The sequence below is a fragment of the Brienomyrus brachyistius genome, chromosome 22 (assembly GCF_023856365.1).
Source record: "Brienomyrus brachyistius isolate T26 chromosome 22, BBRACH_0.4, whole genome shotgun sequence".
Lineage (NCBI taxonomy): Eukaryota > Metazoa > Chordata > Actinopteri > Osteoglossiformes > Mormyridae > Brienomyrus > Brienomyrus brachyistius.
The window spans coordinates 555,846-573,767 of record NC_064554.1 but is presented as its reverse complement, the minus strand read 5'-3'; the positions used below and the strand labels follow the sequence as shown (position 1 = coordinate 573,767).

Here is a 17,922-nt window from a genome sequence, read left to right as displayed (position 1 = left end):
CAAAAACAGCTTAATCTGCCATCTCATAAACTAAAATCTGACATCACTAGATGGAACAGCGCATATGAGATGCTTGAACGATTCATTGAGCAACAACCGGCTGTCTGCGCTGCGTTACTGTCACCCGAGGTGAGAAAAGGAGCGTCTGAAATCTTCACTCTTACAGAGTCAGATATTTCATGTGCTGAAGATGTTATAAACGCCCTCAAGCCTATGAAAGATGCCACCCTTCTAATGTCAGAGGAGAGCAGCCCCACAATATGTTTGATTGCTCCATTGCATACTAACTTGATCCAGGACATGAAAGAAAACACTGAGTAAAAATCAGTGATCAGGGAGATAAAGAGGGTCATCAGTGAGGACCTCAGCAGAAGGTACACCACCGTACAGGAGACCAATCTTCTTCACAAATGTGCTTCTCTGGACCCGCGCTTTAAGGCACTGCCCTTTCTTTCCAAAGAAAAGAGAGAAGCGCACAAAACAGTGATTAATGAAGCTTCATCATTGCAAGAGGTATTTTTTTTTATTATCAATATCATAATATTAAAGCAATTGCAACAGTACAATATTACAAGGATTTTTTGTGTAATTTCATGTCAGTCTTAAATTATGAAATAACATTAAATAAATTTTTCTAAATCTTTATTAGTCAATGTGTACGACCTCAATCATTTAACTTAGTTATGTTTGATCTATATGTTTATTTATTTTGTTTATTTGTTTATTTTTGTTGGGGAAAGCGCCCGGCATTTCCACCCCAACTCCACCTTTTATTGAGACAACACACTTTATAGTTTTTATATAGTTTTATAGAGGCGCAAGAGTCATGCAGAATAGGGAGGTGAGAGAAAGTTCTGGTTTTGCTAAGGTGGGAATGCTATTATTAATATAATCTAAAGTATGAGGCTAGGGAAAAACAAAATAATGTATATACATATTTACATTCATTGCTGATCATACAGGAGTGATAACAAAATGATTAATAACAGTTTCTTCAACTTAACAGTCCCTCCTGTTTATCATGACAGTATGATCAGAAGCATCAGTATTGTACAAGTTGCAAAAGCATTTCCAGTACAACCGTCATTTAGATCACATCATCATCATCCTAACTGTGGAGTACAGAAAACCATCAGGAGTCGTTCCTCCTGTTTATCATAGAAAAACATCTAATTCCGTTACTTCAGGTCCGAGCCCTGCACGGGTGCTTTCGGCTCAGCCGTCATTATGAATTACATGTCTTCTTCATCGCTATCGCTGGAAACAGGCTCTGTCTCCATATTCTGAGTAAGGGAGAGAAACATTGTACTGTGTGTCCGAAAAGCGGCATTAAGAGCTTGATTAATAAACATTTTCAAACATGGTATAACAGTTATAAAACAACAGAAAAACAAAATAAAAAACAAAACAAAAGGTATGCACATTTTCATCAGTATGGACCACCATGTTCCTGTAACAAACCAGTCCAGCCAGGAGGACTGCGGTTGACTGTCCATGGTCATCACTTTTTGTAAGTCACGGAGGCGGTCGAGGGCAATTGTCATATTAGGTGAGTGCACGTTGTCAGGAATGTAAGTGCAGCACGTTTGATTCAGGAGGACACATACTCCTCCTTGTGCAGCTGTCAGTAGGTCTAATGCCATACGGTTCTGGATAACCATCTGTCTGGTTATGTCCAATTGTTCGTTTTGTTGTTGATCAATTAGTATCGAACTATTTATGAAAAGACCTAGTCTATAATTTAGAGTTTCTACTCGTAGCATGAGCTTTCCGACTCCTGCCCAGGGGAATAGGGACAGCGCAACTTTACTGCCTGTTCCCCACAGTTTATGTTCAGGGGGTACGTCTGTTCCCCACAAACTGTCATGGGGTTGTATTGATATTGAACGCTTCCTCCTGCTTCTGATGGAAACCTTACTTCCCTGTGCTATCAGAAAGGTGTGATCTGAAACAAAAATAGGAGCGCACACTCCAAACCAGTTCGGTGGTAGGACAAAGTATGCACGAGGTCCGCATAACCAAGCCACTCCATCCACCCAATAAGTTCCATTACTGGGCCCCAAGAACGAGACAGGAGAGCCGTACATGCTGCTAACGAAGGTCGTGTCACAATTCGTGGTATTGCCTCCGATCCACCTAGTGCCATTATTCTGTTTGTAGCAGACTGAATGATTATATGTGGTTGGGTCTTGATATATTAGGACAGAAAAGGGGAATGATACATTGGTTTTAGTTACGGTGAAATCCACCCAAAAGTCTTGGAGACATGTGCCGTTTTGGAACCCAGGGTCATCTGGGTATATTCCTGTGGCATCTTGCACAACAGTTTTTACGATTATATTACCTGACCCATTAGTGGTGATATTAACATATATTTTCCGTAGATGGAGACTAAGTGAAACAATACTTTGGTACCCTATACCTGCAAAAGATGCAGCACATTTGGCCTGGGACATATTCATGGGTTTTCCATATACAGTGGGTCCTTCACTATGAGTAGGCATCACAGAACAAACATAGCAATTCATCACATTTTTTGCTGTTACAGTGTCATGTACATATCGATACCAGTAGTTCTTCATGAACGGGTGTGAGTGGTCAGCAGGCAACGGGCGCAGATGGAAGTCGTCATGGGTCCATCGCCGTAGGTGCTGCAATGGAGCTAGTGGGAGCAAGGACAACCATACAAGTCCAACAATAAGAATGACCCCTAGAGTCACCTTACCACATCCCCACCCCGTCAGAGCCATCCTAATAGAGTGCAGTTCAGTTGTTTTCTTCACCGGGTTGAGACAGCAGCACCCTATTGGTTACTGTGCCTTTGTAGCAGACTTCCACTGCTACTCTGTCGCTGAGGCCTCTGATAAGGGCTTGATGGGTTTACAGTGACTTTTGTGTATCCAGGAAGGTCGTTCTGCTATTTTCACAGCTGTTGGTGTTGTGAGGAGGACTTGATAAGGACGGTCCCACCGGGGTGTGCTCCACTCCTTCCGCAACAGGACCTTGACCAGGATCCAATCCCCTGGCTGCAAGTTATCCTGTTGGTTAGAAACAGAATTTACTGGCAGACTACTGGGGCTATGTTTTTGTTGTGATGATAGCAACTTTCGCATCCAATTAGCCAACGTATTTTCTCTGTCCGCTTTCCCTATATCACTCATTTCGGTTGCTAGGGGAAACGGCCTTCCGTACACTATCTCAAAAGGTGTTAATCCTGCAGGAATGGGAGTTATTCTCATCCACAATTTTACTAGAGACAAACATTCTGGCCACGGCCTTTTTGTCTCTTCCATTGTTTTTCTGAGCCTTGTTTTAATAGTGCCGTTAGTTCTCTCCACTAAGCCTGCACTCTGAGGGTGATAAGCACAATGATTCTTAAGCGTAAAACCTAATGCTTGTGAACAAAGTGACATGGTCTGATTTACAAAATGAGTCCCATTGTCTGATCTTATAATATGAGGTATGCCATAAATAGGGAAATAATGGCCTACCAAACATTTTGCAACAGTCATTGCATCACAGTGCTTTACAGGGTATATTTCTACCCACGTAGAAAAGGTGTCTATAATGACTAGACAGTACTTCTTCCCTTGTGACCAAGACAATTCAATAAAATCCATATGTACAACTTGAAACGGGTACTCAGCTACAGGGAACTGACCACGTTTTGGTCTCATGTTACATTATGTTTACAGCAAATTAAGCATGTTCTACAAAATTGCTTTGCATAATCAGAAAAATTTATAGCATAAAAGTATTGCTGGATAATATGTACCATCCCTCCTGTTGAGACATGAGTATTTCCATGGCTCACTAAGGCAGCTGTTTTGTATAAATTTTTGGTAGGATAGGCTTGTCATTCATATAGTAAACTTTCCCTTGCTGTATTGCTCCTCTCTTGATCCAACTCTGTATTTCTGTTTTAGGAGCATGAATCTGTGCATCACACAGCACATCACTATCTATGAAAAGAATGTCTGCCACTGATAAGGTGGGCTGTTTCAGGGCCGCTTCTTTGGCAGTTTTATCGGCAAAGTTGTTTCCTTTAGCTATTGTGGAAGCATCGGTTTGGTGTGCTTTACATTTGCACAGTGCAAGGCGAGTCGGTAATTGTACAACATCTAATAATCTAAGTAGTAAGTTTGTGTGAGTTAGAGACGTTCCCTGCGATGTTTTAAAACCTCTATTTTTCCACACTCTTGCATGGTGATGAACATATTGACTATCAGTATATATAGTAAGTGACTTATTTTTGAATAGCTCGCATGCCCTAATTACAGAATAGAGTTCAGCCGCTTGTGCTGAACAAGCAGGTGGGAGTGCATTGGCCTCTAACACTTCAGTGGACGTAACTACAGCATACCCGACCTTATTTTTTCCCATATCATTTTTTGATGCTGATCCATCTACATAAACAACCATTGAATCTGATATTGGGGTCTGTAAAATATCTGCTCTGGGTTTTGTTTGCTCTTCCACAACTGCTTTGCACGAATGTGGCTCTCCATCTTCCGTTGTCGGAAGAAGGGTGCTAGGGTTAAGAGGACCACATCGCTGTATAGTAATGTTTGACTGTGAAAGCAGGAGTGAGACTAAGGTCAGATGTCTAGCATGTGTGAGGAACGGAAGCGGTGTCTGCAGTAAAACTAATGAAACTGAATGTGGCACCTTCAGGGTGAGTGGGTGACAACACTAATTCTGCTGATAATTTTACTGCTTCTGCAGCAGCTGCACATGCTTGCAAACATTTTGGAAAACCAGCTGCTACTGCATCTAATCGTTTAGAATAGAATGCTAGTGGTCTTTCCTTTGTCCCGAACGGCTGTGTTAATACCGCTTTCATATAACCTTGATTAGCATCAACACGTAAGGTAAATGGTTGTTGATAATCTGGTAAGGCAAGTATCACATTTGTTTGTAGCATCATTTTTAAGTTTGTGAATGCCAATTCTCCTTCATTTGTCCACTGAATTTTATCTTTTAAGGCCATGTCTTTCCCATAAATTAAGGTTTGCAGAGGTTGAACGAGTGCGGCATAATCAGGTAGCCATTCTCTGCAATAATTACAAAGTCCTAAGAAGGACATCATTTGCTGTTTAGTCTTTGGTTTTGGTGCCTCTTGTATTGCCTGTTTTCTAGTTTCTAATAATGATCGACCTTGTTGGGAGAGTTTATGTCCAAGATATATAACTTCCTCCCTGCAATAATGTAATTTTTGTTTTGATGCTTTATGTCCTGTATCATATAAATGCTGTAACACCAACAGTGTGGCTTCCTTACAATGCTGTTTTGTATCTGAAGCAATTAATATATCATCTACATACAGTAGCACTTGACTATGGGATGGTATTTTATAGGTACTCATAGAATATCTAAGGGCCATGGTATATACATGTGGACTTTCTGAAAACCCTTGAGGGAGTCTAGTATATGTGTATTTTTTTCCTTATAGGTGAAACCAAATAAATGTTGAGAATCAGGGTGCAATGGTACTGAGAAAAATGCATTACTGAGATCAACTACTGAGAAGTAACTTTTATCAGGGGTTAATGAGTTGAGCAATAAGTGTGGGTTGGGCACGTCTGGTGCTGCGTGTTGCACTATGTTATTAACCGGTCTTAAATCCTGCACCATGCGCCATTTCCCTATATGTCCCTTCTGGACGGGGAAGATAGGAGTATTGCAAGTGGCCTCAGGAGCCTCTCGCAATATTCCTGATGCCAACATATCCTGCACTAAAGGCGCTATACCTTTCTCTGCCTCAGGTTTTAACGGGTATTGTCTAACTACCGGGCGGTGTTCTGATTTCACAATTACTTTGTAAGGTGGGAACCCCTTTACCAGTCCTACATAAGTGGGGGAGGACGACCACAACCCTTCCGGGAGGCGATCTAGATCTGGACATGATCCCCCCTCCAGAACAGAAAAAATTTGTCAGGTTGGGTCCTGCAAGTGTGTGGTGAGAGTGGTTTGAACTCTCCATCCCAAAGGAAACCGCCACACATTGTGTTTTTTGTCATAGCTCCAACATGAGCCAGGTACGGGTTGGTAGTCATTGTAACTGTGCATGGAATCTTGTAAGAACATCTCTACATCCCTCCACTGCATCTGAGGTGGTTTTGATAGAGATACGTGTGGTGTTTCCCCTCTGAGCACAGCCTGTTGTTTATTAGATAAGATGACTGAGGCAGCAGAAAAGCCAGTAGTGGAGTTAACATATAAATGTTGTAAGGTGATACAAGTGTCTTGGAGGGCATGAAACGTTTTGTCATAGGCATAATCTGGTCCTGGGGTGCCTTTGTACCACATAGTGACGTGTAAGGCATCGTCAGGCATGAACTGGGTTTGTTTAGGGGACTGCTTTTCTCTAGTTTTTTGCAACAATTCTCGTGTCTGTGCAGTTCCCCCTAGGTCCAGTGACCAGTAATATTGTGGTGCTCCGGTTCCTTGCACAACATAGGCTTCCTCATTTATGATTGCTTTCATGCCAGAGTTTGTGGCAACTACACTAATGCCCATCTGTACCATAAGGTCACGGCCTAACAGATTGACAGGGCAAGAAGGGCTTATTAACACTTGTGCTTGACATTCAATCCCAGTTTCCTTATCTTTTACTGCAACTGGGTTTGTTAGCTGATGACTGTCTGGTTGGCCTCCTGCTGTTTTTATATTTATGACAGATGAGGAGTATGTGACTTCAGGAGGACTGGAGGTTAGGACAGTCCTACAGGCTCCAGTATCACACAGGCATTCATATACTTTGCCATTTATGATTAATTTCCGACTTGGCAAAGTTCCCCACTGCCTTTCTGCTAATAGCTGACATACTGCTTGCAAATCTATTTCCTCATCCAGGAGGTCTTGTAAGGTAACCTGCGTTTCTTCCCTTAAAATGACCTCTGTTTCACCTCGGATAGTGTCGGCAACAGGGGTCTCCGAGGAGGGTCATTGGTCATTTTCGGTGGAGTTTGGATTAAATGGTCGCTTCCCTGACCTGCAGTCCCTGCTTAAATGTCCAGGTTTCCCGCATGTCCAACACTCTGTTTCCTGTGAAAACCCTCCTGTTTGTTTATTTCTAAATCTTCCTCGGCCTCTAAATCTTCCTCTTCCTCTACTTCTGAATCCCCCGCGTCCCCGAGGGTTCGTTTGCACTAGCGCTACCACGTCAGAGGCGCTGAATATTGTATCTGTCTTTTGCTGTTTCTGCGCTTTCTGTGCGTGTTGGGCATATTCTAAGGCTTGTTGGACTGAGCCAGTATTCTGATGTACCCAATGTTTGTCGAGATATTTTCGCAATTCAGACTTTAGGCCTGCGACAAAAGCTCGTTTTAATTGTTGCTGATACACTCCTCCGTCTTCCTCGTCGTGAGGAACTCCTGAATTTCCCCTGAACACCACTCGCATCCTATCCATAAAATCCTCAGGTTCCTCTCCATCTTTTTGTTTGCACTGCGCTATTCGCCCATAATCTGCACGTCTCACGAAGACTGTGTCTATCCTCTCTCGCAGGTGTTGTAATGCTTGTATGAGTTCCTGCGAGTTATGTGCTAAGGGCTGATTATTGGCACCGTGTCCAGTGAAGTCGCCTGCCACACGTCCCCATTTATGGGTAAACAACTGTCTTAGGCATCGGTACATTTCCCTGCTGTTCAAATGAAAACTACTTTGTAATTCTAGGATGGCAGTCCAAAACTCGGGTACCCCTTCTTCAACCGGGGGTATTCCTTTTAAAGCCGCTGTTCTATCCTCAGCGGTCCAGGGTCTATATAATAACATAGTTTCGGGTCCTGTATTATTTGGCCCTCGATTTGGGTTTGCCACTTCTACGAGGGGACACTGCCATTCTACCTCCTCTTGTTCTGTGTTATTTTTTGGATGCCATTGTACTTTAGCTGTGGCCAAATCTTTTACAGGATATAGAGAGGGATCAGACCCTCGAGTTAACATGCGAGATGGTTCCACCCCCCCCCCTTGCTTCTTGTCTATCTGTGGCTGGAACCAGCGCCGGTGCAGGCACCGGAATTTGTGGGGGCGGTGGAGGAGCTGGAGGGGCGGAAGGTCTTGCTGCCGTTTCTTCGTCTAGTGTGATTAAAGCTGCCTGCAGTTTTTTCTCCTTATTTCCCTTTTTCTGTTGTCTCTTATTATCTCTTAGTTTACTCTGTTCTAACCATGCATCAGAGAAAACGTATTCCTTTTTTCTATCTTGGCCTTTTTTATTATTGGTAGTCTGTAACATCTCCAGTTTTAAGTTTCCCTGTAACTTTAATATGTCTGGAGTATGGAGTTTTCCTTCAAACCCATGTTTTTTCCCTCCATCTCTGACTACTTATTTGTCCTGATCCTGGTTTATATCCTTCCATAAACTTCTCATCTCCCTCTAGTTTGATTTGTTTACTCTGATTTTTTCCCATTGTTACCTTTTATTGAATACACTACAAAACATAAAAAATCCTAAAAGCAAGTCCCTGGCATGAGACTTCAGGAGGACACCAACACGGCCTTCTACTGCTCACTATTAGAGCAGCGGTGTTAGTTTTCAGGGATGAAACCCGTCCTTTATCCTTCAGTCACCAGTATGTTGTTGCTTTTAGGGTGGATCGTGTAGGTTAGTCTAAAACCTGTAAGGACACATCCACATAGAACGCCGTACACTCTCTCCCACAACGCCTACTTTCGCTCCCGCTTAATTTTGGCTAAGCTTAACCACATGCATGCCTTGGCCACCTACTCACTTAGGTGCCGTATGTCTCACTTGGCCACCTATTCACTTAGGCGCCGTGTTTCTCACCTATGTAGTGTGCTCTCTGTTCCGTCACCGAGGTCCTTCAGACATCACCAGACGTCGAGCGCAGTTCTAACCACCGGCCTGATGACGAATTCACATCACAGGTCTTTCTTGCACCCGACTTCGAGTGGCTGTCGACAGACTTCGGTGTCGCTTCTCTCGGCGTACTGGAGACGTCTTCGGGGTTCCTCGGATCCGGCTCGAAGGACCAAATTCTATGTTGGGGAAAGCGCCCGGCGTTTCCACCCCAACTCCACCTTTTATTGAGACAACACACTTTATAGTTTTTACTTGCAAGGGTACCCACACTCTCTGCAATGCAAACTACAGCAGAATGTGTTACAAAGGGTGGTTCCCCTTGACTCCTTTATTTATAGTCAGTGGGAGGCGCAAGAGTCATGCAGAATAGGGAGGTGAGAGAAAGTTCTGGTTTTGCTAAGGTGGGAATGCTATTATTAATATAATCTAAAGTATGAGGCTAGGGAAAAACAAAATAATGTATATACATATTTACATTCACTGCTGATCATACAGGAGTGATAACAAAATGATTAATAACAGTTTCTTCAAACTAACAATTTTCCTCTCTTGTGATTGATTAAAAGCAGGAAGATAAGGCAAAAGAGCAGGAAAATCCAGAAGACTGCACAGTGACAGAAGCCAGCAGCTCAGTGAGCCCACAGCCTAAAGTCGCAGAGAATCAGGATGACCGTCCTTCTACTTGAACAGGAAGAGCTTCATCTTTGCTGCACTGTCTGCTGGGACAGACCTTCTTTGATGCTTCTGTTACACCACATCATCAGTCAGCCCATGCCATAGCTGAAGAGGAGATGACCAGATATCGGGGTTCTCCACCACTCTCTCTATCTGAGGACCCCCTCAACTGGTGGCATATAAACAAGGTGTCTTTTCCTTTGCTCTCCAAAATGGCAAAGAGGTATTTATGCATTCCTGCAACCAGTGTCTCTGCAGAGAGAGTCTTTTCCACTGCAGGAGATATTGTTACGGCCCAGCGAAGCACTTACTCCTGAACATGTGGACCAACTGCTCTTCCTTCACAAAAACTTGAACTTGGCAATATAATTACAATAGATAAATATCCAACATCTCACTATAGTTTATTTAATTTGTATCTTGATATTTTTTGCAGTCTGATTGAAAGATAATTCATTGCAGCTCTGAAGATATTTCTAAAGGTTCTAAACAAAAAATAAGACATTCCTTCCTTTCTTAAAAGGTTCTAAACAAACTGAAAACAACCCATTTGTTGATTTGTTGTTACAGTTGTTCTTAGTAATTGCTCATCCTGAATATAATTTTGTCAAAATAAAAGCAATACAAGTCTTTATGCCACTTTGTCATTTTTAAAATTGAAATACTGTCAAACAGAGATTCTAACTATGAACAAAAAACATATAATTTTAAATTAAGCATATTTGCAAAAAAAATGAATATGAAGAATCGTTTTGGAATCGGAACGTGGATCCCAGAATCGTAACTGGATCGGATCGCAAAGTACCTAAAGAATCCCACCCCTAAGTGACAGTCACATAATGTTGGTGGGCTTGAGAGGTCTGGTGTACTGTAAATTTTTCAGTGGCTTTCTTCCAATTTCTAAAGCCTGTACTAACGAAAGCAGCATCAGGTCTATGAGCTAAAGAGGACTGGTTTGAAACACCTTTGCTGAAGTAAAAACATAACACCCCTTTCACTGATGGACTGTAATTTAGCCATGGAATGTCTTGATACCATTTCTTTTGAAATGTCAATGACTTCTTTGAAAGCATTTGTGTTTCGATACACTGGGGAGGTAGTTGTGCAGGCACTGAGATCTAAACTAAAAACTGTGCTCCCTGTGCTGCTGCTGGTAATATCATCTCTTTGTTCTGCTGTCTCCGGCTCCCTCCCTGGTTCTGAATCTGCCCCTTCCTCTACTCTCACTGTCTCAGAACAGACTGACTCCTGAAGCAGAAAAAATGAAGGAAAGGATGTTTTCCATACTCATAATAACTAACTTGTTTACATTACACTTGTTAAATTGACAGATCATACTGTAAATTGGTGAGCCTGTGATGTTCATCTACTGAACAGCCACAACTCCGAAAGCATTAAAGAAATTGTTCATCCAAAAAAAATTTCTGTCATTATCCCTTCAATAAAAGCACAAAACACTTACCTGACACTGTACATCTGAATGACCCTGCTCTACCTGTCCCTCAATAATTTATGTCTCCTTTGCCTGCAATTGATATTGTGACATTAGTATTTTCATAAGCACCCATTCTTAAAGCCAAACAATATGTGAACGTTTCGTAGTTACTTGGCGTTTAGGTGCACTGAAAAATGTTCCTATGTCCATTTTCCTTTTCTGTCATTTTATCTAGTCTATGACACTGCAAGGCAAGGCGAGTTTATTTATGCTGTAGCACATTTCATACACAATGGTAATTCAAAGTGCTTTACATAAAGAAAGTAAAACTATCATAAAATAATCACAAGAATAAAAACAAGGAATTTAAAAAAGGTTTAAATTTGTATTTAAAATTAATTAAGACACTTAACAACAGAACAGAAACTGATTATACAAAAAAATACAGTGGGGTCAGTTCGGACGTAGCACAGTGCTCATTTACAGCTAAACAATATGCTAACTGTGACTGTTAATGTTAAGTTAATATTATGCCAAGTCGTCACAAATAAAACAATGCATTGGAAACGGCTTTGGCGCGTTAGTTGCAGTGCACTATGGAACAAGCTATTGTAAACAAGCTAACGTTAACTATATAAGTAATATTTTAATCGCTAATATATCAGATTCAGGGAAAATTACATCGGTAATCAGCATTTTTGCCGAAACTAATCTGACTTAACTTTACGAGTCTGCATTAACTACATTAAAGATAATCGCTTTATTTAAAGTGAATACAATACCCTACTTACTGGAGTTCAGCATTAATAGAGCCGCAGCCACACACCTGACTCGTGTGTGTAGAGTAGGTGAGATGAACTGGGAAAGCAGGCAGCGGGCCAAACCACTGTGAGGAAGGGGGGGACGCAACTGTTTCTAAATACATTGTTTGCGTTTGTTTTATTTTCTACTTACACAATTATTTTAGGTATACATACATATATTTTTCACAATGGAGAGTGCGTTTTTTAAAATAATTTGCGGACCCCCCCCCCCCCCGAGACCCAGTAAGATAAGCGGTCATCTCGAAGCATTTACCTTAGTACGAAAGCAATGCCCCAAATTACTTAAACATTTTACCATCCATTACCGTAAGGGTTCCCAGCCCCCGGTCAGTGTACCGGAACCGTCCGCGCTCAGTGCTCAGGGGGGGCGGGCGGAGCCTACCATCACGTTTATTACAGGTTCGCGCCGTATTAAAAAGAAAACTGTCTGTATTGTTTGGTGCCGGATTTCATTAAAAATATGCAATAATTTTATCGACATGTACTACGTTAGTATAGTATAAAAGAGTAAATAATCAAAGTAGCATAATATAATTTGAAGAATAAAACGAAATTTTGGAGAGCTAACAAACTGCTCACCTCAGCGCCATTTTCATTCGTAGAGTTTGCTGTGCTTCGAACGGTAAAAGACATTTACGTTGTTTCTATGGAAACTACTCCCACTGTCCGCTTAACAATAATGCAAAAGAACGTATGTAGTAAATGGCTAATGAGTTGTATTACGCTACGTGCGTATTACGTCATAACTCGTGCGTAGCGTCCATTTTACCGGGGAATGTCGAAGACGTGCTACGTAGCTCAGCTGTAGAAAGTTCTACGTTTCTTTTAAATGTTAAAGAAAGTTTCATAAAAACAAATTGTATAGCGACTGTTCAGGACAATAGGAAGCTTTATTTTGTTAAAGCAAATAGAGCTGAGGCATAATATTTAAAGGAATGTTATTCAAAGGTAATAAGCTTCCACCACACTGCATCTTAAATACACGCGTAATGAGGCACAATACCGCTTTCTTAAATTAATTATCATGATGCATGAATGTCCTGCTTTGTCTTACAATAAGGTAAGCTCGTGGCTATAAAAACTCAAACATTTAGCTGATACAAATTGATTTTGTCCTTTAGAAGAAAAGTAGCTTATTTTTGGCTTATTGAGGCTTCCATATATGACAAACCACAAGATGGCACTGCCTGAGCATGCTTTTAGAAATGTACTGGAACGCCACTAGCAGGCAAGCAAGTTACTTCGCAAGCGCAGCAATGGTGTTTGACATTCTGTTGGCTATATAAGCAGGGATGGATATAACTGGTAAGCAAGTACGCTTTCAAGTTTTAAAGCGATATGTGCAGCAATCGGTTGTTGTAACAGTGTGAATTCGTACGTATTTTATGTGCATTTGCGCCGATATGACAAGAAATTACCGTGCATTTTAACCTCTATTTTCCTTACTTCTTTATATTACGTTTTCTCTGTTTTATTTCAGTCAGTCTAACATATTACGCCACAGCCTTCAATTTTCATAGCAGACTATATGGAATATTATGTTTCTGTTACAACTCTGTGAAACAGAGTTTCTGTTAACTACTTTATGTTAGTCCTGAATCTATGAATATTCACTTTTATTAGCGTATATTTTATCACTATGTTAAAGGACAAATATATTATCAACCTTTTAGTTAGACAATGTGTAAAAGGCTGAAACTGCCAAGCTTTACTACTGAAGGAAGGGATTCCCCTGAGTTCACCAGAAGTTCACGGCTGAGCATTTTTAGAAAACCAAGTGGAGCTGCTCGCGCCACCATTATGTTCAGCCGGGAGACCAAACGGTAAAAGAAATGATGGACAAACTTATCACCTAGGGGTGTGGATTAAGGGAAAAAACAATTATTGTGAATGGCTGAAGGAATGATGATGCTTAAGTGACGAGATATTGTTAAATGATAAGAACTTGTATAAAAATTGGTGTAAAACAGTACTGGACACACTTTTACGTGTCCAGCCTTGGTTGTAACTTCATTGTTGCAATAAAGACTGAATTCTGGATACTGCACAAGCTGCCCTCTGACTTCTGATTTGGCGGGGAAGGAGAAAAACCACGACAAACAAACCCATGATTTCTGTATATTGATTGTGTAATAAAGTTAAAACATTTTTTTTGTGTAACGTGTGATTTTTGGAGTTTCTCTTCACCCAAGCTCTGACAAAGGGTGGATTAGTCTAATTACGGTCTGCTACAATTAGCTGAATATAACTTGTATTAAAAAAAATAAAAAATCACCTTATGGGTGCTCCGTAGGGTAGCAAGATCTTGAGTTTTTTTTTTTTTACCGTACTCGGGTGCATTTTAACATTTTCGACCAATCAGCAAACATTATTCTGACAGCGTAGCTGGGAAACCAATGAAACGTGAGTTAGAAACCCACGAGTTAGAACAACGTTCTAGAACTTGACTTACGTAACCATGGAGTTGACGCTCCCTATAAAAAAGCTGGGCACTGCTTCACTGCGTTCAGTTGGCGCTGCCGCAGACGTCCTAGCATTGTATGGCTCTTGTTCCGTAAAACAACATCAAAAGAAGGAAAAAAACAATATTTAAAGAAGACGAAAAACAAAACAATATTTAAAGAAGACGAAAAAAAACATCCAAAGGGAAAAAAAATAACAAAAAAATAATATCCGAAGACGAAGGAAAAAAACATCCAAAGGAAAAAAAGAAGAACTGAAGGGCTAACGAGGTAGGGGGAAATACAAATTTCGTTTCAGCACCGTTGGAGTGCCAAGCTGTGAAAAGCATTTGGCCAGAAGCCAAGGTAAGTGCTGTACCTGTTATTTTTAAAAAGCGGTTTTCAGTATGCTGCTTTATAATCGTTTGAGATAGTCAGCCAGTGTGACAAGTGAAGGCGCTTTGAGTTTACCTACATAAAGTTTTATTTCTGTATTAGGGCATTGTCAGGAACAATGATGTGTTCATCGCCATGATGTGGTCAAAAAGCGATGCACTGAATCTTAGAAACATTTGTGATTTTTCAAACGATGCTTTAAAAGTCCTTTTATTTAATCAGTAAAATTTCCATCGGTTTTATATAGTGCCCCTTGAAATATGTCTTCAGCTCATTTTCCGGGCATTTTACTGGAATGCATCCTGAGAAATACATAAGCTCTGTTGCATTTTCTTGGTGCCTTGATGTTTAGTGCTGAGTATAATTGTTGCAGTTGCTTTTATTTATATTCCATGAGACCTGTTGGTGCTATTAGAAGTGTGAGACTGTCAGGGTGAATTTATCATACAATCGCACGCATAAATACCTGTGGGTTGCCAGTCCTTTTGCGTTGTTACCGGAGGACTGGAGCTGACGAGTGCGTTTCTACACACTATCAAGGGCATTAATCCACATAGTTTGAAGCAAAGTTTTTGTTATTTTGGTTATTATTTATTTAATTGTGCTTTTTGGTTCTTAAAGAAAGTAAGTCTCTCATTTAGATGTTCGTGCTAGAGAATATTTTTCTGCCCTCCACATATGCAGTTCTTTTGGGTATAAAGACTCCAGACTGTGCCAGTTTGGAAGTCCACATTTTAAATGGTGGACTTTTATAATAGCCCTGATTGACAGATTGTCAGAATATGAATTAAAGATAAGCACAGCACAGAGGAGCTATAAGAACTGACATTCAAACTGGCATTCCATATCTTATTAAGTGTTTAAGTCGATTCTTCCAAAACATTACAAAGGTGATTAGCAATAGAATGTAATCTGTTTTGACATTTAAACCATGAAATATCTGTTTGACTTTACTCCATTTGGACACAAGTGCCATTCACTAGCCAGCACAAAGTTGCCACAAAGATTTGCCTGAATTGCCATTCCATTTTAAAAGCTTTCCATTTTGAAAATGATGTTAAAACCGTTTAAAAGTATTTTCACTACTGCTCTATGGTGGTATTAAAAGCATTCCAAATGAATCCAAACATTCCAGACATACTTTCCTATTTATTTGCGAGGTAAAAGTTAGTCAAAGTCATAATTGAAGTTAATTTTCTCCCAGCATGGTACTAAACCAGCCGATTCTACTAATTGTCTTGACTGAATTGACTTAACTGGCTTTTTGAGCTCTCTGTGGCATAATTTGAACTGGAAAGTATTCTGAATTTGGTTCTTGAGGAATGTATAGCTCTATATCATCTCCCAGTAACTGCTTTTAGAAGCACCTACAAATTGTTTGTAGAACTGTTGATCTGTTTTCTTGGGGTGTAACATTCTTTGCAACAGTAGTACTGAATTTTCGTTATTTTGTTTGTGGGGCACATTGTCATTGTAGTATTTAAATATGGATAAGGGAATTTGTTTTGTTTTTCAGATCTTACTAGTCTTGTCTTTCTGGTCTAAAAAAGATTCTTTTGTTTTATGTTTCATGATTAATTTAGAAAAAATTAAGTAAAAAAAGTAAAATAAATGCAGATTAATCGTGCTCCTTGACAATTTGAACGCAACCGTTCAAACCGAGAATACAGACCAAGTCCTGATATTATATACAGTCTTATGCAAAAGTTTGGCCACCCTTCGACAAATAATTTTGCTGATTTGTATTGGAAAAGATGTTAACACAGTCTCTCTAAGAAATGGAAAAAAAAATACTGCCGTCTCTTAATTACATTTCTCACTGTGGAAACTGCAAGCTGACAACGCTTTGCTATCTTCTTGTAGCCTTCTCCTGCATTGTGGGCATTAGTAACTTTCATTTTCAGAGTCTTACACAGCTACTTAGTGGAACCCATGGTTGTTGAGTGTCCACAAGTGTGTGCACAAGGTTTGAAGAGTCAGAGTATTTGTAAAGCTTTGAAATTGGCACCAGCTGACATTTACTAATGACAGCTGGTGCCATGCATCAGATCTAAGGAGCTGATTAAGGTCTGAAACCTTCGCAAAAAGAATCTGAGACTTTGGAATGCCCAAACTTTTGCAGAGTGTCATAATAATGTTTTTATTTTTGTTCAATTTATGGCATAAAAAGTAACTATGCATCAATGTTTGCTGAAAATATTGTGTATTTTTCCCCATTTCCTAGAGAGCCTGTGTTAACTGATTTTGTTGATTTCGTAATTGAAAAGATGTTATTTGTCAAGGGGTGCCAAACTTTTGCATAAGACTGTACACTGTGTGTATGTGTGTGTGTATGTATATATGTACGTGTGTGTATATATATATATATATATATATATGTATGTATGTATGTGTGTATATGTATGTGTATATGTATATGTGTGTGTGTATATATAAATATAAATTAGTTCACACACATTGAAACACACATAATTTTTATTTTCGTTTTGCTTTTCTTTGTGTTTTTTTTAAATGATTTTTTTGCAATGGAAATAAAAATAAAGCAGTCCTCCGCAGAGGGGGGGTGGTGGAGGGAATATGTTAAAAAAATTCAAATACATCGCAAGCATACCGTCTGCCAGCCATCTGCCAGCGGTGGGGTGACATGCCTTGCAGTGTTTCCCCTACCATTATATTACCCCCCCCCCCCCCCCCAACGGCACCTCCCGCCCCCTCCTTGAAGATTAAGTTAATTTTAGTCTCTATATAGCGCCAAATCACAACAGAAGTAATTTACCTTTACCTTTTCTGTAGAACAGAACTATACATTGTCCTTTTATTAAGCAAACTAAATAGCCTTATGTTATTTATCTGATTTACACAGCAGCTTGACATTTTTGTCTCTACACGGTCGGGCGTTTACAGGCCTCCTCTGCTCTCTATCACGCATGGCGGAGCTCTGCCCCTGTGCGTGCGCACAGACACATGCGCGCACAGACACATGCGCACACTCCCACCAGCGGACAGAGAGCGCGAGTCAGAAAATATGTCACACCAAGCACCTGAAAAGCAGACAAAAATATCTGATTTTTAAAACATTTTTCTATTTTCTATTTATATTTTTTATATTGACTGCTGTAATTAAAAGAAACACATGAACACCATGAATCCTGTAGGTGTCCGTCTGCCCCCCCTTCCCCAAGCTGTAAACCGAGGGGAAACACTGTCTTGCCTGCTCACCCAAGTTTAATGCACCTTAGTTATCCATAATGACCATATAGTCCTGATACACCGTGTGTGTGTGTGTATTAGGGATGGGCATTTTTGATCATATTTCATTTCGAATTA

At 40.4% G+C, this 17,922-nt stretch overlaps 2 protein-coding genes across 3 annotated transcripts in view; both read right to left on the bottom strand.

The window, feature by feature from the left end:
- The window catches only part of LOC125718408 (capping protein inhibiting regulator of actin dynamics-like), a 160,339-nt gene that overhangs the window by 81,778 nt on the left and 60,639 nt on the right, over positions 1-17,922 (bottom strand). The gene's annotated exons all lie outside the window — the stretch shown is intronic.
- On the bottom strand, positions 602-11,800 carry LOC125717368 (endogenous retrovirus group FC1 Env polyprotein-like). 2 transcript variants are annotated; one of them, XM_048990227.1, is made up of 2 exons: positions 11,726-11,800; positions 602-3,038 (listed from the first exon to the last, which is right to left on the bottom strand). In XM_048990227.1, exon 2 carries the CDS (start codon positions 2,748-2,750, stop codon positions 1,233-1,235), a length of 1,518 nt encoding a protein of 505 aa, XP_048846184.1. In that variant the 5' UTR covers positions 2,751-3,038; positions 11,726-11,800; the 3' UTR covers positions 602-1,232. The 2 variants fall into 2 exon arrangements, with proteins under 2 accessions (XP_048846184.1, XP_048846183.1); XM_048990226.1 differs by lacking the exon at positions 11,726-11,800 and adding an exon at positions 8,789-10,171.